We start from the raw sequence: 23,686 nt of genomic DNA, 5'->3' as shown, positions 1-23,686 counted from the left end.
TTGTGAGAAAGGTCCTTTTTTAAAAAAAAAAAAGGTTAATTTAAGTGGTCACGTGCACAACACGTGACTTTTTGGTCGGAAAACGGAGGTCAACGCCGGAATTTGGTCAAAGGACCCTCCTCACAACCAAAACGCCATAAAAGGATCTTGTGTGCCACCTTTTTTTTAAAAGGACCTTTCTCACAAGGTCGACCACTTAAAAGGACCTTCCTTCCAATTTTTCCTAAAATATAATGGTAAGTACACAAATTAAAGTAGGCTAGTACAGGCAAATAATTCACGTCGTCGTCGACACTTCGCCCACCGATTATACTACTTTCACCAGCTACTTCCGGAGAGCAGTTGGCGTCATCGGCTTTAGCCATCACCAGAAAAGAATTCCACCGTTATTTGTGGTTGCAATGTGAAGTCATAAGTTTGCAGCTCCGATAGAGATCTCCCACCATTCTCATGGCTCAGACCTCTATTTTGAGAGAGCTCCGGCAGAGATCTTCCGCCGTTCTCATGACTTAGACATCTAGTTTGTTTGTTTGTTTTTTTTTTTTTTTTTTTTAACCATAATTTACCTTACTTTACATTTTCAATTTTCATTTACCTTTTTAAAATGTTTGAAAAGTAATATTATATTATGGTAGTGGGTATAAGGGTCCATACCAGGTATTGGGCCATAATTTCTCTCCGGTGTCCACCCTTGGCTATTCCTATGACTCACCGACTCCTCTCTCAAATCTAAAGGTATGCAATCTTCACTCATGTCTCTTTAATCCGAACCAAAATCAAGTTTTATTGTAAATTTTGTTATTTGACAGAAAATTATTCTAAGAAGGTAATATATAAGAACATTTAATCATGTTATTTATTTTCATATATGTATAAATATTTAACTCGGTTATTACTTTAATGCTAGACTTGAAGAATATGGCTATTGGTGATGCTGATATTGATGAAATGATCGAAATTATTGACTGATGTTGCAATTCTATACTCTGTGCTTGTTCTGTTGGATTGTTGCTACTGTTTTGGTGTTATGTTGCTGTAGTGTTGGTGTTCTACTACTACTACTATTTTAATGTTCTGCTATTGCTCTTTGGATAAAATTCAGTGTGGTTCACTTTCATTTTGAAAAATCAGATTTTAAACAGTGCAGTTTGGTTTAATTTCAATAGTAATATGGTGGGGTGTAGTTTGAAAAATTCCAAAACCGAATTAATGTGATTTGATTTTGATTTGGGGTATAAACCACACCGCAAATCGTACTTTAATCCCTAATTTCAGATAGTTAAACGATTTTTATTTGAAATTTGACAGCGCTAAAAAACACACATCAATGAAAAACCAAAATCCTGGGCCATAATCCACCTTACTTACTCCAAAATCCTTGCTCAATACTCAAATTAAGACCAGAAAATACCTCATCATTGTCTTAGTGCTCCTAAAAAGAAAACACAATAGCATAATTATTCATTCCCACTACCAACGCGCTATAACAACAGTTAAACCACGCGCTAGTGAAATTGCAACGCAAGCATCAAAGCTCTCACTTATTACTGGCTAGTAGCTGTCACGTGCTTTACACGTGCGTAAGAAATTTGCCCTCTATTTTGCACGTGATTTTCACGCGCCATCTCTTCTTACATGGTCAACTCAGCAACTAACTTTGCTGTACTTCACCGTTCTCCTCAGCTCGACGGCAAGAGAGAGAAAGAGTTAGAGAGAGGAGAGATCTAAGAGATTCGTTGGTTTTTGAGGTATGATTTCACTAAAAACCCTTACTTTTGTTGTTTTGAAACTTGGGATTATCGTTTTTTTGTGAATTTTGCTGTTTAAGTTTGATGAAAATGTTGATTTAGGGTTTTATTATTTGTTGTGTTTTTAGTTTTTTAGACTGCTGAGATTGAAGATGGTTTGAAATTGGGGTTTTTTTTACGGGGTTTTGGTGGGGTTATGGCAACTGGGATTGTTGGGGGTGAAGGTGGTAATTCTAAGGATAGGAAAAAGTTGGGTGATAGTAAAGTTTACAGTAGGAAATCTTTCAAAGGACGTAAAACCAACTTAGCTGAAGAAAATTCTCGAAATTTGCCTTCCCAAGAGTTGAATTCTGGGAAGGAGCTTGGTTTTAACAGGTTTGCGGCTTGGTCGTCGGTTAATCGTGTGGGTCGAGGTGGTGGTGCTGGTGGTGGTGGTGGTTACGCTGCTGGTCATCGCGATATGTTGGGGAATGGAATGAGTGGGACGGGATTTTCCCGGGTTGAGAGTCGGGTTTCGATTAGTTTGATGTGTAAGACGAAGAAGGAGAGGCGTGAATTGAGGAGGAAACTTGAGGGTGAGCTTAATCTAGTTAGGAGTTTGGTGAAGAAGCTTGAACGTAATGGTAGTGGTATGAGGTCTATGGTGGATGGTGGTAATAATGATGTGGGGAAGTTGAAAAGAGTTCATTCTGAGGTTGGTTCGGTGGGGTGGCATGAGGGTAGGCCAATTGATCAGCTGAGTGTTACTGTGCCAGAACATAGTCAATGTGCCAGTGAAAATGTGGAGAAGGAGAAGAGGACCCCTAAGGCGAATCAGTTTTATCAGAGTTCAGATTTCATACTGGGTAAGGACAAGATCACACCATCAGAACAGAACAAGAAGTCGAAAGGCATGGGGAAGAAGAACGGGGAGTCTGGATCTGGAGTTGGGATGAGCAGCTCTCTGAGTAAGGTATTTAAGAGTTGTAGTGTATTGCTGGATAAGTTAATGAAGCACAAGCATGGATGGGTCTTTAATACCCCTGTTGATGTGAAGGGCCTTGGTTTGCATGATTATTTCACTATAATTAAGCATCCAATGGACTTGGGTACTGTGAAATCTAGGCTAAATACCAACTGGTACAAATCTCCTAAGGAATTTGCCGAGGATGTTAGACTTACCTTTAATAATGCAATGACTTATAATCCAAAAGGGCATGATGTCTATATAATGGCAGAGATAATATCAAAAATGTTTGAAGAAAAGTGGAGTAGTGTAGAGGCAGAATATATGCGGGAGCTGAGACCTTCTATGGACTATGAAGCCAGTCTTTTAACTCCAACATCAAGAAAGGCTCCACCGGCTCCACCATCCTTGCCGCCTGCTGTTGATATGACTAGGACACTGGATAAATCAGAATCAATGACAAAGTCTGCTGGTGCTAAACCCAAAAACCCTAATCTTACGCCAACAGGCAGGATTCCTGTTCCAAAGAAGCCAAAGGCAAAAGATCCCAATAAGCGAGACATGGCATATGTGGAGAAGCAGAAGCTTAGCACTGACCTTCAGAACTTACCTTCAGAGAAGCTTGACAATGTTGTCCAGATTATTAGGAAGAGGAATCCTTCACTCTGTCAAAATGACGATGAGATTGAGGTGGACATTGATAGCGTTGACACTGAGACTCTTTGGGAGCTGGACAGGTTTGTGATGAACTACAAAAAGAATCTGACCAAAATCAAAAAAATGGCTGAAGTGGCCCATGTTGAAGGGGACGCTGCACCAACTATAGAAAAAGTGAGAAACAAACCCTCTTTGCTTGTTAGTTATAAATTATGATTCTATCTTGCTGGTTTTTCTGATTTTATTAATTTCATCTCTCCATGCAGAATGAAGCTCCATCCATCTTGGAAAACCCAAAAGAAAATAAAGCTGGTATACTTTCCAGATTTCTGGACTTATTTATAAGGTTTTTACTTGTTATTAAATTCTTTCAACTTTTGAATATAACACAACTTTATTTCAAATGTATGGAGCAGAAGAGAAGAATGACCTTTTATTGCCTCCTGTTCAACATGAAAAGCAAGCTGGCAACGCCAGCAGATCAAATAGTACAAGAAGCTCAAGCAGTGACTCTGGATCCTCTTCCAGTGGTACTTTTTTATTTATTTATTTATTTTTTTAAGTTATGGGTTTGGGCTTATGATTTCAAGTTTATACACAACCATTTTCCTTTCCTTAACAACTTTGCATATCAATGCAGAATCTGATAGTGATACTTCCTCAACCTAAGGGTCAGAAAAGCCAGCATTATCATGGGATTTCAACTCCCTTTTTAGGTAAAGATTTGATTAGATTATCTTATGACATTCTTTGTTTATTTCTTCTTGTATATGAATGTATTCCTGATTTTTGATTCATGGATTTTGTCTGCTTGTGTTTTTGGTACAAGTAATTTAGTAGGTACTGATCTTCCTAGAAAGGCAACATGCTGTAGGTAATTAAAGTGGATAAAATCATAAAAGTAATTTTCCTTTCATCCTTTTTTATGTATAATGCTTTAAACATCATTTATTATGATATCTCTTATTATATTTACTTCATGTAATCCCTGTTTAACTTTTTTACATTCGAATGCTATGGCAGATTATTAGTAAGACAAGATTTGATACACCCCCAAAAAAGCCTTTTACTTAAAATAGAGGACAAAGACATCATTATCATGGTCATTTACTTCATTCCAGGTGCTATCCATTATTAGCCCACTGTAGGCTATGTGTTAGAATCCGACTCCTTTTGATGTATTAGATGCCCCTTTAATGCTTTCCTACGGTTAGTTTATGCTTTCTAGGCCTTAGATCCCATTATTGTGTTATTGTAGTGCAGTGTTCACTAGGGATTTTCCTTGTAATTAAATTAAAGCTCTTTAGAGGGTGAATGATTGAATGAAATCTTAAGCTTTCTACCAAGTGTTGTCTTGCTTTTATGCTTGTTTGTTGTTAGATCTTTATAGATATTATGTCTTACTTGCATAATAGCTCCCCTCAACACCAACTTGATGCACTAAGAACTCGTGGTTCGGACCCGCTTGTGCCCGCCTTGAAGTATCGGCCGTCACAAGCCCCGACCACCCGCACCCGTTGTCCAAATAGACGTGAGTGCTCCTGATATTTGATTGTCCGCTTGTGTTGCTTCGTGCTCACAAGCCCCTCTTTTGCACAAGGCTAGTGTTCTTGCTGACAAAAGGCTAGAGCGCGCCGCACGTTCCGGGGCCCAAACTCCCGCTCGTGACACTATGATTGGACATGAAAACTACTTGCTGGGTGTAAGATACTGTATTTGTGTATAATTTGAACTTTAAAAGCACCGGCCTTGGCAGGCTAGGGTGGCTGGTCTTTGCTGTTGGATGAATTTGTAGTAGATGAGTGTCTTCAACTGTTTTACTGAAAGGACCACATATTCGAATATACAATGTACACAAATTAAATTAATTAATGCCTGACCTTATTCTTTGCCCATCATACTTGTGACATAGTATGATCTGAAATGTGGGCTCAACTTACTAAACTAATAGAGTGCAATTACGTTGATGGTATCAAGTACCAAATCAAGATAAAAATCATACAGTCTTCAACCTGCCTTTTAAAGACTTTGAGAAAAAAGCTTACAGGTTCATTAGAAAGATTGGATTGATTAACATCATATCTTAGGTTTACATAAAAATACATTAGAGAATTGATGCTCCTGCTTAAAAGTACATGAAAAGAAGTTAGGATCTTTTACCTCACCAGAGAGGGCTACCAGAGGTCAGCCAATGATTTTTATATAGAAACGCGTTAGCAGGTGTCTTTGTTCAGAGTAGATGAGGAAGTTGTCTAGTATGAAATTTGGAGTGGGGAAGATTAGTCATGTATAGCTGTTGTTTTTAAGTAGATCTCTCGTCTTTTTTCTTTAGCTTTAGTTCTTTGTATCTTTAGGTTAAAGGTAAGTGGGTTACTCTTTCTGTTCCCCATTAAAGATACCATTTAAGGTTTAGGTGAAGAATTGTAATGTGGCATTTGTTGATTAAAGTTGAATATAAAAAGTCTGGGAATATTTTAATTTTTATTTAGGGAAAGCAGGAGAAAGTATAGTAGAGGGGGGAGGGATGTGCCAGTTCTTCATGTTTTAGTTTGTGTGTCATGGTTGAAAAAAATGTTGTTAGATATGGAAACAAATCTATTGATGACCAAGTTAGAATTTTGGTGTGTTAAATTATATATTTTTTTTTTTCCAAACTAATACCAGAAAGTCGATAAAATTCGCTATGGTAATTGATTGGTGTGGGGGCAGTCTTCACCCTTTTACTCCCTCTCTCCCCATCCTCTTCTTTTGTGATGGGTTGAGGTGTTTGAGGGTGCGATGTAGGTACTCAGATATTTAAGCTTGTTGCTTCTTTTCTTTATCTTTCTGCAAACGAGTATGCTGTGTGTGCTTTCTGGCTAGAAGTTAATTGAAGCTAAAAATAAGTTGCAGAGATATGGAACTTTTTATTTAAAGCAGTTAATTTGTAAAATCGTGAAATATTTGGGAATGGTACATGAAAGATGAAACTGGTTCATCCAGAGTATCGCTGATGGAATCTTGTAAGAATTGTGGTGTTACAATGAGCGAGTATGTTGCTTTTAATAGGCATACAATGTGGCTTGATACTGAGTGTTAATTAACCTAACAAAGCACTTAAGTATGTATAGCACCATGTTCCAGTTGGCAAGGTTAAAGAAGATGGTTCGTTGGGTGGGGGTGAAAGAAATGAGTCAGTAAAATTGTATATATTGATGGTTATGTATAAGGTGCCACCATTGCTGTAAGTATTCTTCCTTTGACTTTTCTTATTAGTTTAATACATCCTATACAACACCCAAGAATTCCTCTGCAAGTAGTTCTGCTAATGGTGCTTAATGGAACTGATGAAAACTTTTAGAGTAGTTCAAACTTGGCGAAACCTATAAGATAGTGCTTTCTGAATGAATAACATTGTGCATAAGAAAACGTTGTGGTACACTATACACTGCGGGTTGCTAGTTATTCTTGCCTCCTTTTCTGACAACAGGGGCTTTCCCACTATTCTCAGTGGCTATATAAGATTTTTTTTTTTTTTTTTTTTTTTTTTTGCCTGAATGAAATTGTATGTAAATTTTCTAATAATAAGTTTTTATATTATTCGTGAAGATGAGGTAACAATTGTCCTCAGAGGTGAGTAGTTTTGGGAGGTCACAAACAGTACCCTCAGCATGTGACTGTAGAGGGGGAGGGGGGGAATAAGGGGATGAGTTATTTTGTTTGAATGGCTGGGGCACATCATGAGCCTAGTTCTCATAATTGAGTAATTTGTCTTACAAAGTACTTATTGTGTAGAAGACATTGAAAAGAGGCTTGGACTAAACCTAGTTCTCATAATTAAGTACATCCCTCATGCAAAGTGCGAATTGTGTAGAAGCCGTTAAAAAAGAGAAAAGAGGCGTGGACCTGTTTGTCGCTGAAATTCATATTATTATTTGAAGCCAGGATCTCTTGATAACTTCTGGCTTGACTAAAATTCTTTTATGTAGTTTCTTTTAAATTGAAGAACATTGAGTCAGCTTTCTATCTCAGACTTTAAGGTAAAAATGGATCAGCAACTCAATGGAAATTCCAGTTAACTTCTTCAGTTATTGCAGTGCCAATGATATTTGTTGATTTTGCTTAGGTAGTTCTTATGCTATTTGCTAATTGTCTTCTTACTGTAACTGATGGTTGTCATAGTTGTAATAACATAGTAATCATGTCAACCAAGTTGCATCATGGATCCAATTTCCTTTGTTTTAAAATAGCTTGTAAAAAAAAAAACTACAGATGGTTGTCGTCATACCCTGTTCACGTTTTATATCACGGATTGCTAAACTATTTTTTATGGTGTTGGTGGAGACTATTATCCCTGTTTTGTTTCAATATCAGAAATGTGATGAGTTATGATGTAAGCTACTGGTGTTCTGATATATACTTTGCAATGTTGCAGTTTACATTAAGGATTGAGGAGGGTGCTTTGTGGATGTACAGTGGTTCTGACTATTCTTGGGGCTCTCTGCTGCTGTAGCACATGTTGCTTGGAGTACCAGAGTCTGATGTGCAAGAAAGTGGAAAGCCTTGTCCTTGCTAGGTTGTAAAATGTGATTGTAAGAATGTTTAGTTAGGTAATCAGTGCTATAGCTTTTGCTGCTTTGTCTATATTGCTAACTGTGTAATCCCTTCTAGATTCAGGCAAGTTAGAAATATTTATCTGCTGGGGAATTTGATGTAAGCTAACCGAAGAATGTAATCTTCGTGATATGGTAGTAGAACAATTATTTTCTTCCTGATCTAATTAATTTTGTTAGTTTGCTGCATTCATCATCTGGCTAACTGGCTGCTGTGGGAGTCTAGAATTTTTTGCTGCATCAGATGAGTATGCACTAATGATCTCGTATTTGGAGTCTATCTCTATACAAATAAAAGGAAAGCGAGGGAGGGGCAATAAATTTCCTTGTTTGTAAACAAAGAATATAATAATAACAATAATAATAATAGTAATAGCTGATGCGGCTCATCAAAAGCAAGTCAAGTGTGAATCTAGTTGTCGGGGAATTAGAGAAGAAAGTTATTGCGTTGTTGAAGCAGGTTCAGAAGTTCTCAATAACTCACACGTGTTGCTGCTCACATTTTCACTAGGATAGACTTTGCTATTGTTAGAGGAGTGTAAGCCCAGATATTGCTAGAGGAGTGTAAGCCCATATTGCATTTGGGCTTTCAACTAATTTTTTATAGGTTGTATGACGTCTGTTTTTGAGATATAAAAAATTTGCTTAGTGGTAATTTCTGTTTCTGTTTTGCCGATACTTAAGATAGTAGTAGCTTCCTATTTTGCTTGAATTTATACATAATAATTTAACTCTTATCAATTCTAAATTTCTAACAGTATGTCATACTATACCCTGAAAATTCATAATTTTAAAAATAAATAGCTTTGTAATTTAAGTTTTTATTTCCCCATAATCTCTAGTAACGGAATTTATAATTTTCAACTAATTAAGCTCTTACAATTTTGAAATTAAACTTTGAACTAGAGCAAGGATAAAAATGTCCTCATCCTCGTTCTCTAACTTACTCTCTCTCTCTCTCTTATTCTTTTGACACCTCACTTTCACTTTCATATACCCTATTTTCTACTTTCTACATCTTCTTACTTTTTCTCATCCTTTAATTCCTCCCACAACAATAAAGGATCCTCTTATAATCCTCTTAATATATATGGAGTGCCATGTGTCTATTTATAGTTGCCCGTATATAGATGAGTATAAAAAAAGAAAATCAAAAATTGTTTGGGTGACCGCCCACGCGTCAGACAACAAGCCCAAATGTGGCTCTTGAGCCATGGAGTGTACACCCTCTTTCAACAGAGGATGGTGATTCATATCCGCTCTTACAAGAGTTATTTGTATTTCTAATCATGCCTATGGTATAAGGCCTATAAGCCATTGAGTTTCAAAAATGTCGTTCCTTATCAATTCTTGTCTTCTCTACACAATGAAAATAAAGTTAAGAAAATAAATAAATAGTCACTAGCACTTTCTAGGGCCTCACAGTTATGCACAAGCAAATACATAACAATGACAATTTACTAAATAATGACATTTTGATTCCAGTAGTATAAAAGACACTCTTAATAGTACTATTAAAACTTTCAGTAGTATAAAATATTGTTATGCAATTTTACTTGTGTCTAACACTGATATACTAAGACTTCCTCAATTCTCACCCCCTTTTTCATTGCTCGTGATTATCCTTGCTACAATCACCATCATCAATTCGTCTCTTTAGCAACTCCCATCACCTTCAACAAACTTTAAGCATATCTACAAGTGTTCAATTATACATTTAATGTTACTCACATCTCTTTGTAAAAAATTAATATAAATCTAATCATATATTTCCTTTCATATTTTATTAACATCACTTTGCAAATTGAGGACTCTTAGATTATTTTTGGAGATGAGAAATATAGAGAGAACCAAAAAAAAAATAAAAAAATAAAAATAAAATGGACCTATAAAATGGGGGAGAGAGAGAGAGTGTGTGTTTAATAACTAAAAAGAAAAGTGATGCAACTAAAAAGAAACGAAAGAAGTACTCCCTCCGTTAAATATTATTTGCAACTTTAGTCATTTTTTTCCGATCAGAATTATGTGCAACTATCTATTTTTTTCCATTTTTAGTAAACAAAAACCCTTAAAATTACATATTTACCCTTACTTAAAAATTTTAATGTTCTTAATTTTACCCTTATCTTATTTTAATCACAATAACCTTTTTTAATCTAATCTAAAATCATGAACCTAATTCTACCCACCCATCTACTCATCTCCTAGTTTACCCACCACCCATTCATCTCTTTCTTCAACCTTCACCCTCTTCATCTCTTTCATCTCTTTCACCTTCACCCTCTTCATCTCTTCCCACCACCATTCTTTCTCCTCCTTCACGACCATCGCCCCTCCCACTACCATTCTCTCTCCTCCTTCACGAGCACCGCCCTCCCACCACCATTCTGGCCCCTCCCACCACCATTTTCTCTCCTCCTTCACGACCACCGCCCCTCCCATCACCAATCTCTCTCCTCCTTCACGACCACCGCACCTCCCACCACCATTCTCTCTTCTCCTTCACGAGTCACGACCACCGCCTCTCCCACCACCATTCTCTCTCCTCCTTCTCGAATTTCAGCCGGATCTGCTTTGGGGTTTGATTTTGTAAGTTTGTCGTTTATTTTTTGGGTGATTTACGTTCGAATTTTCTCAGTTTTTTTCGATTTTATGGGTATTGGTTTTACGGGTTTTGATTTCGATTTTATGGGTATTGATTTTATGGGTTTCACAGTGGTGGGTGGGTATAGGGGGTGGGTTAGGATTAAGGGGTTTTCTACGGTGGTGGGTGGGTCTGGGTACATGGGTGGTGGGGTGGTCTGGGTTGGAGGTGGTTTGAGCTAGTGGTGGAGGGGAAGGTTAGATTTCTGGGTTTTCGTGAGGGTGGTGGTGGTGGTTTCGTGGGGGTGGTAGTGGTGGTGGTTTCGTGGGGGTGGTAGTGGTGGTGGTGAAGGCGGCGGTGTGGGTGGTGTTGCCTGGTCTTGGTGGTGGCAGTGGGTTTTGATTAATTAATCTCTCTCCACCTTAATTACATATCACAAGTGCATTAACTTTCTCTAATCTTTGCCCTTTAAAAATTGCATTGGCAACCGTGAATTGTACTACAGTTGCAGATAATATTTAACAGAGGGAGTATAAATAATTATAAACTAAATTTTAGTGTTGTCGTTTTATCAAAATTACCACCACCGAAAATCAGCCAAGTATCTTGTCACAAGGAGTGTTAGTATACCGTGTCTCTATGATACATTTAGTAATTAAATAGATGGGCCATATGGGACAAAACATGCTCTTATATTCGTACACTAGGTTATCTGATAGCTGGTCGCACACCTAACAAAAATAATACCTAACTAAACCTCCTAATTATGTAGTAGGGTAAGTCAGGGTCGATCCCACAGAGAGAAGGTTGTTTAACAATCAACTTTAACCAATGACAAAACTAAATAAGAGATAAAACGATGGATTTAATAACTATGACTACTCAAATATCAAACATAAGTCAAAAATAATAAAAACATCTAGAATTAAGTATCACCACTAGCATAATCAATACAAGACAAATTCCTACCCCAACCAATTAATTACACGTTCACAAGGAAAGGTACGCCCTATAAAATACCAAAGGTCTCTTCCGAGTTATCAATGGCTTCCCAAATCAACTATCAAGCCTATTTCCATGGAATCAAGCAAATAAGGGACATTAAGTCTGGCACCCTAACTTCCTAATAATCCGTTCTACCTACTTCCGTGGAGAATTTCATACCCTTAATTGATCTATTCAAATCCGTCAAAACCCAACTCCCGTTGCGATCAAGACAATGGAATAATAACAATACCAATTATCCCTAATAATCCAGTATTGGCATAAGCACAATCAATTAAGTATGAACAATATAAATAATTAATTAAGAATTTAAAAGAATAAATCAAGTATTAATCATGTCTAGGGTTCAACCTCACCCTAGATTAATAATCTACATGAACATCATAAAAACAATAATAAAATAAAGAGAATGATAGTATTAAAGTAATAAGAAAACAAAATAATAAATCTTAATATGAAAAGAATAATAGAAAAGAAAATTAAAACTAAATCTATAACCCTTAAAAAGTAAGGAAATCGCCCCCCCTCTGTTATGAACAGTACCCCGCTTATTTTTCCTTCTTATGAACAGTTTCTCTTTTCGCTGAACACTGCCCTTTGTGTGCTGACGATTTTACCCCGGCTTTTTATTGTTTTCCTACCCCGGCTTCGCTGAACAGTGCCCTTATACATATATATATATATTGCGTTTTTCCTCTCTCTCTCCTTCACATTTCTTTGCTTGTTGCGGCTTTTCGGTTCTTCTGCATTTGTTCTTTTGCTTTGTTTATTAATTGCAATATTAATTGCAATTTCTTCTTTCAGGCAAACAATCATCATCATCATAGCCTGAAAGAATCCAGGCTAAACCCATTTATTATTAAGTGAGTTTTCATTTATTATTAAGTGAGTTTTCTATTCTTTCTTTTTCCTTTTCTTCGTTTTCTCTATGACCCTTAGAAACAGTATTTGTTGTTTGTAATTTAATTGTACCAGGCTAAACCCATTTATTATTAAGTGAGTTTTCTATTCTTTCTTTTTCCTTTTCTTTGTTTCCCCTATGACCCTTAGAAACAGTATTGTGTTTACATTATAAGAGGGTTTGTATTTGAGGAACTTTGGCTCTTTAAGTGTTTGGGATTATTTGAGTTTGTGTTGAGATTTATTTTGATGGCGTTATGTGTTAGTTGTTTGTAATTTTATTTAAATTTGTTTGTAATTTTATTGTAAATATGAGGTTTTTTATTACGAAAAAGATGTAAGGTTTGATAATGAGTTTGATTTTGAATAGAATGCGAACATAATCACACTAATTTAATGTGTAGTAATGGAGGGTGCAGAAAAAGTTGCGTTGGCGATTGAAAAATATGAAGATTTTTGTCGGGTGCATGATCGTATTTTGGAGGTTTTGAAATTAGGTGCTATTGAAATGAAAAAGGATGTTTTACGCAAGAGGGATGAGGTTGATTTGGTGTTGAAGGATGCCGGTGAAGGTGTGCAAAGTGCAATTGACGAGGCACCAATTGTGGTAGTTGCTTTTGGCGGGTTCTTAAATCGGTTGAAGCGTGTTGCAGACGAAGGTGCTGCGCAGTTGAAAAGGTTGCGTGAAGATGAGCAGATGGAGAGGGAGAAAATTGATTTGGTGTTGTTGGAGTACAATAAATAGGCAATTTTTAGGTGTTGGTACATTTAATAAGTACATTGGATAAGATAGTGTGGTTTTTAAGTTTATGTATGTTTTGTGGGATAAATGTACTGTGTGTTCTGGTTATTTTAAAGATTTATTGAACCATGATGGGTATGGTGGTATATATATAGTAAAAAATAGGTCATTATCTGTTTGAATTTCAAATTCTTGAGCGCTGTTATGTCTATAATGTTTTAAAGTTTGTCGGTGGTTTTAATGGTGTTTTAAATCTAAAGGGTGAGTGGATAACATACTACTCTTATAAAACGATCCCGGAGACAACTACACCGTACGTAGAGCTACGTGTGTTTGGAGTTGGCTAGCTGATGTGTTCTGCGATTTACTGTGTTGCATTTTTTTGCTAAGGTTTTAAAAAAAGCTTTTTTTGTATGATTCGGCAACCGTGTCATTGTTTAGGAAAGTATATCGGACACTGTGACATAAATATGTGTACGCCGTGGTTCTTCGATGATATGGTCGTCGATGTGGCTGAAGTGAAGACAAGAAATAAATTTGGAAGAAATTTGCTTCCCGTTGTCGCAAATTTGTATGGTCGTTATTCTTGTTTATTACATTGGTGATACCGACTGCAGTGCCAGACGGTGCAGAAGGCATGAGAGTATACCTTCTTCGCGAGTGTGGTGTTAGCCGAAGGCGAAGTCACGTGCCGGGAATTGTTTGTTTTTCCGTTGATGATAAACTTCGGAAGGACTTTCCACTTTATATTTGGTAGTTTATGTAGTAGCGTTTTGTTTTGTTTGGTTTTTAAATAAAATTGCTTGTTCGGTACGGTAGTCGTTTTGTTGTCCAAGGATATGTCTCGGATGGTGTGTTGTTTTCCCAGAGGCATGGTTGGTGACGTGTCTGAAAGAGAAAAAACCATATCAGGATTGATGATGGGTATGGTAGTATATATAGTAAAAAATGGGACATTACTTGTTTGAACTTCGGATTCTTGAGTTCTATTATGTGTATTATGTTTTAAAGATCGCCGGTAGTTCTAATCGTGTTTTTAATATTTATTTAAAAGGTGGGTGGATAACATATTGCTCTTATTAAATGATCCCGAAAACAGCTACGCCGAACGTAGGGCTACGTGGGTGGAGATGGGTAATTGATGTATTCTGTGATTTACTGATGTGTATTTTTTTGCTAAGTTTTCTAAAAAATCTTTTGGGTTGGATTCGGTAACCTTGTCGTTGTCCAGGAAAGTATATCGGATAGTGTGTTGTTTTCATGATGACGTGGACGTTGGTGTGGCTGGAGTGAAAAAAAGGAATAAACTTGGAGGAAATTTGCTACCCCTTTCTCGGTGACAAGGTTATAATGAATATTTGTTGATTGTTATTTGCCGCGTGAGTTAAGGTAAATTCACGAAGATTTACTACTTCAGTTGCTTGGAAATTTTATGGTAGGGACTAAATAGCTTCATGCCAAGCTCACAGATCCGAATTGAGCGAACTGGTTCCGCATTGCTCAATGCTTTTCCAAGCTGAGATGGTGTTTTTCCGTTGCCTAGCCTCTTTGCAAGTTTCGCTGAGGGGAAAAATTATCAGCCGGACCCACTTACGGTTGAGGTTCGAGTTTACAACCTCTAAGCAATCCTAGTCGAAACTTTGTTTTGATCCAGGCCGATGTTAGGAACGCCTAAGCGGTAGGCTCTATGGCCGAGACTGGCTACGCATGTGCTTTAAGCTACTCAGACATGGACGAAGCTTCAAACTCCATTGGCGGGGTTAACAACGACGAAGCTTCAACTTTTGCCGAAACCCAGGTTATGCCGATGTTAAGGCCGTGACGAAGTGTAAGCTACGCTGAGGATCAAGCTTACAATCGCTGCCGGTGCCACGTATGGTTGAAGGCTATGCCGAGTTTAATAGATCACGGCCGAAGTACTCCAATCGCCGCCAGTGTGTAAGCTCGCCAGCTCTAACTGCCGAGATTTATCCGAAGCTACCACAAGCTGCCAAAGCTGAAGTGGTTTAATGAAGCCATGCGCTGAAATCAGATGATGTTGCTACTATTCAACGATGTGTGATAACAATTTCAGAATACAATGGCAGGACCGTAAATAGCATCCAAAGTTAAGGGTAGATTATAGATAGATAGGTGTTATATTATGGATTACAGCTCTTAGATTTTACTTATAATATTAGTATAAGAGTAACTCTAACAATCCACTAATATCAGATATTGTTATACGATCAACTATGTTTTAATAATAATAATTTGTAGTACTTAATAATAACTACTAATTATTAAGTACTACAAATTATTATTAAGTAATTTCATGGGTATTCATGAAATTCATATTTGAATTTAATTATTATAAAGAAAATTATTATTAAGTATATAACTCATAAAATTCATAATGACAAAACCAGTACTATTGTCTATTACTACTATCTTTTGTAGTAAATGGAAAGGTTTGTCCCCCACAATGTTTTTAATGCTTCCATTGTCAGTATTACCCTTGGAAAGTGGGTATGGTCCCTTTCACATTAGCAGAGGCAGACATTCGTGGCAGCTTAAAGGAAGTGTCATTTCCTTGACCAAAAGAAAAAGAAAAATGCAAGAAGAGGGAAGTTCTAAGCTAACTATTAACAAAGCAACACCGAGGTGTTTAAGTTTCGTGCTACGGCCGAGGTTTAAAGCTCCATTTAAGATATGGCCGAGGTTAATAATTCTGAGGTTCGAGAATCTATGCATGCCATGCTTCTCAGCCGAAACCATACATAGCTGAGAACTAATCGTATTTATGCATTGTTGCTTGTGGCAATATTGGTGAATGAATCTAAGTGAGGCAAAAATGAGAGTATTTATACTTTCGTTCTTTTCGACAATGGAACCCAAAACAGAGTCCATTATCTCTAAATTGGCGTTGAAGTTCCCCCACACTGGGTGTTTGTAAATGTAGCACTTTTTTCGATATCCAGAAACATCCCTTTTTATGAGTGGGCATTTTGGATTCGGTTTGACGCACGATCCATGTATAATATGAGTCTAGATATGTATCAGGAACACGTGGCCGGAACACCACGTTGTACACGTATTTATATTGCCCCGCAGGAAATAGTAGTTGATCTCCGTAATGGGAAGTTGGACTGTATTTGGTGTTTTTGTTACACGGTGATTAGGTTTGCGTGCAGTGTGCTTGATGAGAAGTTTAAATCATAAATTACATTATTTGAATGTAGTTGTTTAAAATCTAATTTAGGTTAATAACTTTAGGGTAAAAGGAACTCGGCAAGAGCAACTATTGTACGTTTAAACTAGAATGTTGTTGAGAGTAGGGGCCTTTAGTTTAATGCAGTCGTTGAAATTTTAATTTACAGTTTTAGGTTTGCTGAAAGTATGCTCCGAATCTTCGGCGGTAGTTTACATAGCATGTTTCAGTTAATGACCTTCAGTTGCTGGTGTATGGAAGAGCGTTGTTGCAACCGCCTAAATTGAGGTATTTCGGATTCCGGTAGTGTTGACCAAGGCTTGACGTTTGTTTAATTAAAATTAGGAGGTAATGTATATAGTGATTGTGTTTGTTTGTTAATTCAATTTATTAGTGGGATAGTCTAAGTAATGTATATGGTAATTGTGTTACAATTACTATCTTTATTTGTTTTTGTATTAGATTTATTTGTGGAATAGTCTAAGAAAGTATTGTAGCAATCAGTGGAGATTCTTACAAGTGCCGAGTCTAGAAATGCCGAAATCCCAAGCGCCGTGTCATGGCCGACGCTTCAAGCTCGGATAAAGTACCCTCGGCTTATTTGGACCCCAAACAGTAAATAAATAGACAATCAATCAAGTTAACCTAATCAGGCAGATTCTCATTGCTACGATAGATGATAAATAGACAATTAATCAAGTTAACCTAATGTATATGGTAATTGTGTTACAATATATCTATCTGGCTAAATTTCTTCAGTAATCTGAATATCATTTTTATGCGAATTTTTTGATAAATAGTCTAAGAAAGTTATGTATATTTGATTTTGTTTGAATCGATAACGTATTGCTGTTAGGGACGATAACGATGATTATATATGTTATACGGAGCTTTGTTGGGTGTATTTTGCGTGTTATATGTGTTGTATGTTCGAATGTATGTTGCATGTTGCGTGGTTGTTTTTGACGAAAACATGCTGTTGCTGGAGTTTTGTCAATTTATACAAGCTAATTAAATATGCCATGTTAAAATATTGGCAGTGTATACAAGCTAATTAAGTATACCATATCATAAGTAAATAAATAAATAACTGTCGAGCATTTTGTTTATGTTTGAAGGTGATGAATTAGAAATGACGGAACGTGAGTAAGTACGTTTGACGAAGAGTGTTACGATATCTAAAGTCGGATAATGGTGAAAAGGAAAAAGGGTCGTGCTGTTATCTATCTAGGTCAGTTTCCTTCGGGAGAAGGCTCACTTGCATGCAAAGGGTATCGGGAAGCGAAGGGAGGATGTGAGGGAGATGTGGAGAAACTTTCGGTTTCTGGTTCTGTTCGGAGTCAGCATGAGTGTGTGCAACAGAACGTGTGGAAAATGTCCACTGAAGCAGAGGGTCGAGTCATTGTTAACTCGGGACAAAGTCCTTCGGAAAACGCCTTTCGTGTTGCTGAGATGAACAAACAATGTGTGGGCGTAGCCGAGACATTTGCGGGCGGAATTCGAGTTTTGCATCCTGTTCGGAATCTAGAAGAGGAGTTTTCGCAGAAAACCTGTTATCCAGTATCATGTAGTATCCGGGCGTCGGAAAAACACCCAGACGAAGAAACTTCTCGACGGGCTGCTGCCTTTGTTACGGACATTGAAGTAGGAGAGAATGTGAACTGGGAATTATCGTCTGCTAATTCTGTCCAGGTTTCTGTACAACAATACGAATCACAGTGAGTCTCTGTTTTTTTTGGTTTATTTTTGTAGCAGATTATCTGTTATTGATGTGTTTGTTTTATTATTTATAGGTACAAATCACGAAAACGTAAGGAGGTCATAGGTCGTATGCCCAAGGCTTTTACTCACGGTAAGAGTAATGAAGGTGAATATGATATATCGTGTGCTGTTATTTATTTGGTTTTGATGGGGTTTGTTCGGGTCTTGGTGGTTATACCTTTTGCTGCAGTAGGGCAAGCCCTAACAGACGGTGCTATTGTGCTTAATAATGCAGATTTTCAACGTGTAAGCAAGTGTCGGCGTTTGTTTTGTCAGTTTGCAGATGCAAAAACAGGGCATGCAGAGGGTATGTATTATTCTTTCAGGCTATGATGATTGTTTAAACTGGTTAAGTTAAAATCCGAATACTTATGTAGTATAATATGTGTTGATATTTATTTGTTTTTTTTTTGGCTTAGTTTGGGTTTTGGTAGTTATACCCCTTGGTGCAGTGGGGCAAGCTCTAACAGATGGTCCTTTTGTGTTTGATGATGCAGATTTTCAACGTAAAAGCAAGCGTCAGCGTTTGTTTTGTCAATCTACGGATGCAAGAACAAGGCATATAGGAGGCATGTATTACACTTTTTAGACAATGAATATTTAGATTGGTTTTGGAGATACGTGAACACGTGTGGTGCTTAATGGTTACTAATTACTGTTGCTTGTGTGGATTGATATGGCTGATAATTGCATGAAAATAAAGTGTGCAAAAATGGTAATATGAGATGTGTTGAAAATTTACATTTAGCGGTTGATGTATAATTAGGTGATAAGGTAGTGATTTTTTATGGATTGGGATTCTGAAGTTTTAAAAAATGTTACGTATATAACACAATTGGTTACAGTTATAAGCTAACAGTATAGATTAAAGATTAATTTATATGAATGTTATCAATGGATGGGTAAATATAAGCGATTCACGTTTGACAATGTATTACACTTCTATTGTTTTAGTTAATATCTTGTTGATTAATATTGACTTTAATAAACTAATTTTAGATAAAGTGGGAGGTTCTTCTCAGGATTGTCGACAAGGACAGAGCAAACGCCAGCGTCTTTTGAGACGAGCTTTGGTTGCTAGGACAAATTATACAGAGGGTATGTATTATTCTTTCAGGCTACGATGATTGTTTAAGCTGGTAAAGTTAGCATCTGAATACTGACGTAGTATAATATGTGCTGCTATTTATTTGTTTTTTTTTTGTTTTGTTTGGGTTTTGGTAGTTATACCTCTTGCTGCAGTAGGGCAGGCTCTATTAGACGGTCCTTTTGTGCTTGATGATGCAGAGTCTTGTTTGCATTGTGGTGCAAAGAAATTTATGTACGAATCTCCACATTTTTGTTGCTGCAGTGGTTAGGTTGTGATTGCAGTTAATGAATTTCCTGATGAATTATGTCGTTTATATGTATCGCAAGATGAAGATGCTAGACATTTTCAGAAGTATAGCCGAATGTATAATAATTTGTTTGCTTTTAGTTCTATACGTGGTAAGACTGAGTCAACAACATATAAAGGGATATATGTGTTCAAAATGCATGGGCAGGTATATCATTGTGTTCCAGATTTATTACCCGATGATGATAGTCCCAAATTTTTACAGTTGTATTTTTATGATGGTCAGCATGAAATGGAAAATCGAGTTAAATGTTTTCCAGAAGTACGGGAAGATGTTATTCGTATCTTGATGAAGATTACTGAAAATAATCGTTATGCCAGATTTTTTAGATCGTTAAAGGAAATAAAGATAGATGAGAACACACAAATAGTATTAAGACAGAATTCTGTTTTGGAACAACATGTTTATATTGCACCTTTGTCGGATGAAGTTGTTGTGGTATGGCCTGACGGTGTTTCTTCTGATCAGATCAGCACTCCGCATATACTTTTGTATGGAAAGTCTGGTCAAACTCATCGAATCTATCATTATTATGGGTGTTATGATCCATTACAGTATCCACTGTTATTCCCCAGTGGTGAATGTGGATGGACTCAAAATCTGAAAAAAGGAATGCTATTGGGAAGAGGCGAACACAACAGGTTACATATCCTGTACATTCTTGTGCGGTTCATACGGTGCAAGACTTCTTAGATTAAGAAGCGTCACGTAAGTCTGTGTTTGATTATATAAGAATATTATCTTTGTATACGTTTATTTATCGTAAAACTGTGTGTTTTGAGTTTTGGCATTTTTGTTTTGCAATATATAGGTGCTGTTAGACATAGGACGAGGGCTGATAGATACATTTCTCCGAGGGAATATTATGCTTACAAACTTCAGATTAGCCCGCAAAATATGCTTCTAAGAGGTGGAAGATGTTTTCAACAGTTTGTTGTTGACATGTACGTAAAGATAGAAAATTCAAGACTTGATTATTTAAGAAACAATCAAGAAATTATAAGAGTTGACCTTTATCAAGGTATTCTTGATAGTGTGGCGGGTGGAGAAACTGATGCTTCTAAGATTGGGCATTTTGTTGTTTTGCCTCCTTCGTTCATCGGTTGTCCTAGAGACCTTAAACGTCGATATTTAAACGCTATGGCATTGGTTCAAAAATATGGGAAGCCGGATCTTTTTATTACCATGACATGCAACGCAAATTGGTCAGAAATAAGGGCTGAATTGCAACCAGGAGAGAAAGCCCAGGATAGACCGGATATAGTAATTCGGGTATTTCGTGCTAAATTATTAGCATTGAAAAAACAGATAATGAACCAGAAGGTTTTTGGTAAAGTGGCAGCAATGATTTATGTTGTTGAATTTCAGAAGAGGGGGTTACCACATGCACACTTTTTGATAATACTCGAACGTAAATTCAAGATAAGAGGGCCAACAGAGTATGACAAATTTGTGTCTGCTGAAATTCCGTCGTGTGATAATCCTGTTCTTCGTAAGATTGTCTTGACTCATATGATGCATGGGTCGTGTGGGAAATTGAATCCAAAATGTCCTTGCATGAAAAGGAATGGGCGTAAGTTGGCATGTAAAAATGGGTATCCAAAAAATTATATGTTAGAGTCAGAAAACAATAGAGATGGATATCCTTTGTATAAGAGAAGAGAAACAGGTGAGAAGGTGAAAATTAGACATGCTGAGTTAGATAATCGATGGGTAGTACCGTATAATCCGTATTTACTGCTCATGTTTGATTGTCATATGAATGTTGAGGTATGTTCAACTATTAAAGCGGTAAAATATTTGTACAAGTACGTATACTAAGGGCATGATCGAATCTCGTATAAGATTACTACCTCGAATGAAAATAAAGTCGATGAGATTGAGCAATTCCAGTCTGGTAGGTAGGTGTTGGTTATTTAATTTGTATTAGGTGTTGGTTATTTAATTTGTTTACGTTGGAGAATTGAACACATTTTTACTTGTAGGTGGGTTTCCCCGTGTGAAGGAGTATGGCGGATATTTGGATTTGATTTGTACGAAATATATCCTCTTGTTATGCCACTGCCTGTACATTTACCGAATATGCAATCAATTGTTTTAAGACCTCGTGAAAATCTCAGACGGGTAGTTAGAGATTCGAAGCGTTCACGAACACCGTTGACGGAATATTTTATAATGAATGCGACGATCGATGGCGGCACTAATCTTTTATATGGTGAATTTCCAGAGCATTATAGATGGGATTCAAAAATAAAAGAATGGGTTGAAAGGAAAAATGATGTCACTGTTATTGGGAGGATAGCATTTGTTTTGCCTGCTGAAGGTGAACGTTATTTTTTGCGGCTTCTGCTGTTGCATGCTAGGAATGCAAAATCTTTTACAGATTTATGTATGGTTGGTAATTATGTTTGTGCTACGTTTAAAGAAACTGCTAAACGGCTTGGTCTTTTGGAAGATGATGATGCAGCGTCAATATGTTTAGCCGAAGCTTCTGAGATCCAGTTACCAGATGCTTTAAGCGACTTTTTGCGATGGTTTTGATTTTTTGTCAGCCAAGTGATCCGTGTGCTTTATGGGAAAAATATTATACGTCGCTGTCGGAAGATTTTGGGTATAAATTTAAGGATTGTCCTGATAAAATCAACCAGCTTACTGTTAGTTTGTTGGAACAGCACCTTGAATCGATGGGTAAATCACTAAAGACTTTTGGTTTAGATCATCTATGTTATATTGTCCGTGATGATTTTAGGAGAACAAGAGATATAGTTGATGCATTAAATACGGCGATTCCTCAGGAATTTATAGATAAGAAGGAGTGTTTGAATGTAGGTCAGTTGAAAGCATTTGATTGTATAATGAAACATGTTTGTGAAAATACGGGTGGGGCTTTTTTCATTGATGGACCGGGTGGCACGGGAAAGACATTTTTATACAATTGTTTATACGTGGAAATTCGACGGATGGATAAAATTGTATTGCCTACTGCAACATCTGGAATTGCGGCATCAAATCTTCCTTCAGGGAGAACGGCCCATTCTAGATTCAAAATACCAATTGATTACGAGAACTCCTTTACGTGTGATGTGCCAAAACAGGGAAGCTTAGCGCAGTTAATAAAAGAGACGACTTTGATTATTTGGGATGAGGCTTCTATGGCCAACAAGGCAAATTTACAGTCTCTTGATTTGCTATTGCAGGATGTATGTGACAATAAATCACTTTTTGATGGTAAGCTTGTCGTTCTGGGTGGAGATTTTAGACAGGTTCTACCGATTGTACCTCAGAAGTCTTTAAAACAGGCTGTCGAATCAAGTATTGTGACTTCGTACATCTGGACATGTCTGAAGAGGTTTAGATTAACGGAAAATCAAAGAGCTCGTGAAGACCTAGCATTTTGTTCGTTTTTGTTATCTCTTGGAAATGGTGATCTGCAATCAAATGAGTGTGATTATGTTTGTCTGCCTGATGGAATGATTCAGCATCTGAATATGGAGGGAGATCCAATTCTAGAGATTGTAAATGCAACATTTCCAGAAGTTGGAGAAGGTACAATAACACCGGATATCTTTGCGGATAGGGCGATCTTAACTACGATGAATGATGATGTGGATTTGGTTAATTCGGTTTTAATTGGCCGGTTTCCTGGAGAAAAAGTAATTTATAAAAGTTTTGATGTAATGCTCAATGATACGTGCAATATATATCCAGTATAGTTTATAAATAAACTTTGTCCAGGTGGAATGAGTCCGCATGAGCTTGTCCTTAAAAAGGGTTGTCCAGTAATACTGTTACGCAATATAATAGTATATGTTGGACAATACAAAGGTACGACTGTTTTTGTGCACCGGGCGAACTTACGTCCGCCAGCAAATAGCAGGTATCCCATCACCTTTGAGAGGAAACAATTTCCTATAAAATTGTGTTTTGCCATGACGATTAATAAATCGCAAGGGCAGACATTAAATCGGGTGTCTATATATCTTCCTCGTCCATGTTTTTCCCATGGTCAGCTATATGTGGCTCTATCTCGGGCGAAAAGGGCTGAAAATGTTGTAGTATATGCCACCAAACCACCAGAAGGGTATCCTGCGAATTCGGTTAGAAATGTAGTGTCTTATGATATTTTAAGGTATTCGCATATAATCTAGCATTAAATATTTAATT

General features: G+C 37.0%; 3 protein-coding genes across 8 annotated transcripts; all 3 read left to right on the top strand.

Annotated features, from left to right (window-relative positions):
• The first annotated feature begins 702 nt into the window (after nt 1-702).
• Nucleotides 703-8,110, top strand: LOC110685234 (transcription factor GTE4-like). Of its 6 annotated transcripts, XM_021861724.1 has the most exons (7): nt 703-735; nt 1,684-1,748; nt 1,877-3,525; nt 3,618-3,663; nt 3,768-3,881; nt 3,992-4,067; nt 7,766-8,110. In XM_021861724.1, the coding sequence occupies exons 3-6, from the start codon at nt 1,945-1,947 to the stop codon at nt 4,018-4,020; spliced, it is 1,770 nt and encodes a 589-aa protein (XP_021717416.1). In that variant the 5' UTR covers nt 703-735; nt 1,684-1,748; nt 1,877-1,944; the 3' UTR covers nt 4,021-4,067; nt 7,766-8,110. The 6 variants fall into 6 exon arrangements, 3 of the variants coding, with proteins under 3 accessions (XP_021717416.1, XP_021717415.1, XP_021717414.1); XR_002503971.1 differs by lacking the exon at nt 703-735 and adding an exon at nt 4,189-4,252 and having other exon boundaries at nt 1,337-3,525; XR_002503969.1 differs by lacking the exon at nt 703-735 and adding an exon at nt 4,181-4,252 and having other exon boundaries at nt 1,337-3,525.
• A 3,172-nt stretch (nt 8,111-11,282) lies between these two features.
• LOC110685159 lies at nt 11,283-13,733 on the top strand. Its single transcript, XM_021861615.1, has 2 exons — nt 11,283-12,395; nt 12,837-13,733. The coding sequence occupies exon 2, from the start codon at nt 12,839-12,841 to the stop codon at nt 13,175-13,177; it is 339 nt and encodes a 112-aa protein (XP_021717307.1). The 5' UTR covers nt 11,283-12,395; nt 12,837-12,838; the 3' UTR covers nt 13,178-13,733.
• Nucleotides 13,734-22,206: 8,473 nt separating this feature from the next.
• LOC110685128 (ATP-dependent DNA helicase pif1-like) lies at nt 22,207-23,235 on the top strand. Its single transcript, XM_021861590.1, has one exon. The coding sequence runs from the start codon at nt 22,207-22,209 to the stop codon at nt 23,233-23,235; it is 1,029 nt and encodes a 342-aa protein (XP_021717282.1).
• Nucleotides 23,236-23,686: the final 451 nt, after the last annotated feature.

This window comes from Chenopodium quinoa, unplaced genomic scaffold (genome assembly GCF_001683475.1).
Source record: "Chenopodium quinoa cultivar QQ74 unplaced genomic scaffold, ASM168347v1, whole genome shotgun sequence".
In the NCBI taxonomy this organism is placed as follows: domain Eukaryota; kingdom Viridiplantae; phylum Streptophyta; class Magnoliopsida; order Caryophyllales; family Amaranthaceae; genus Chenopodium; species Chenopodium quinoa.
This window is presented reverse-complemented; position numbering and strand designations above follow the sequence as displayed.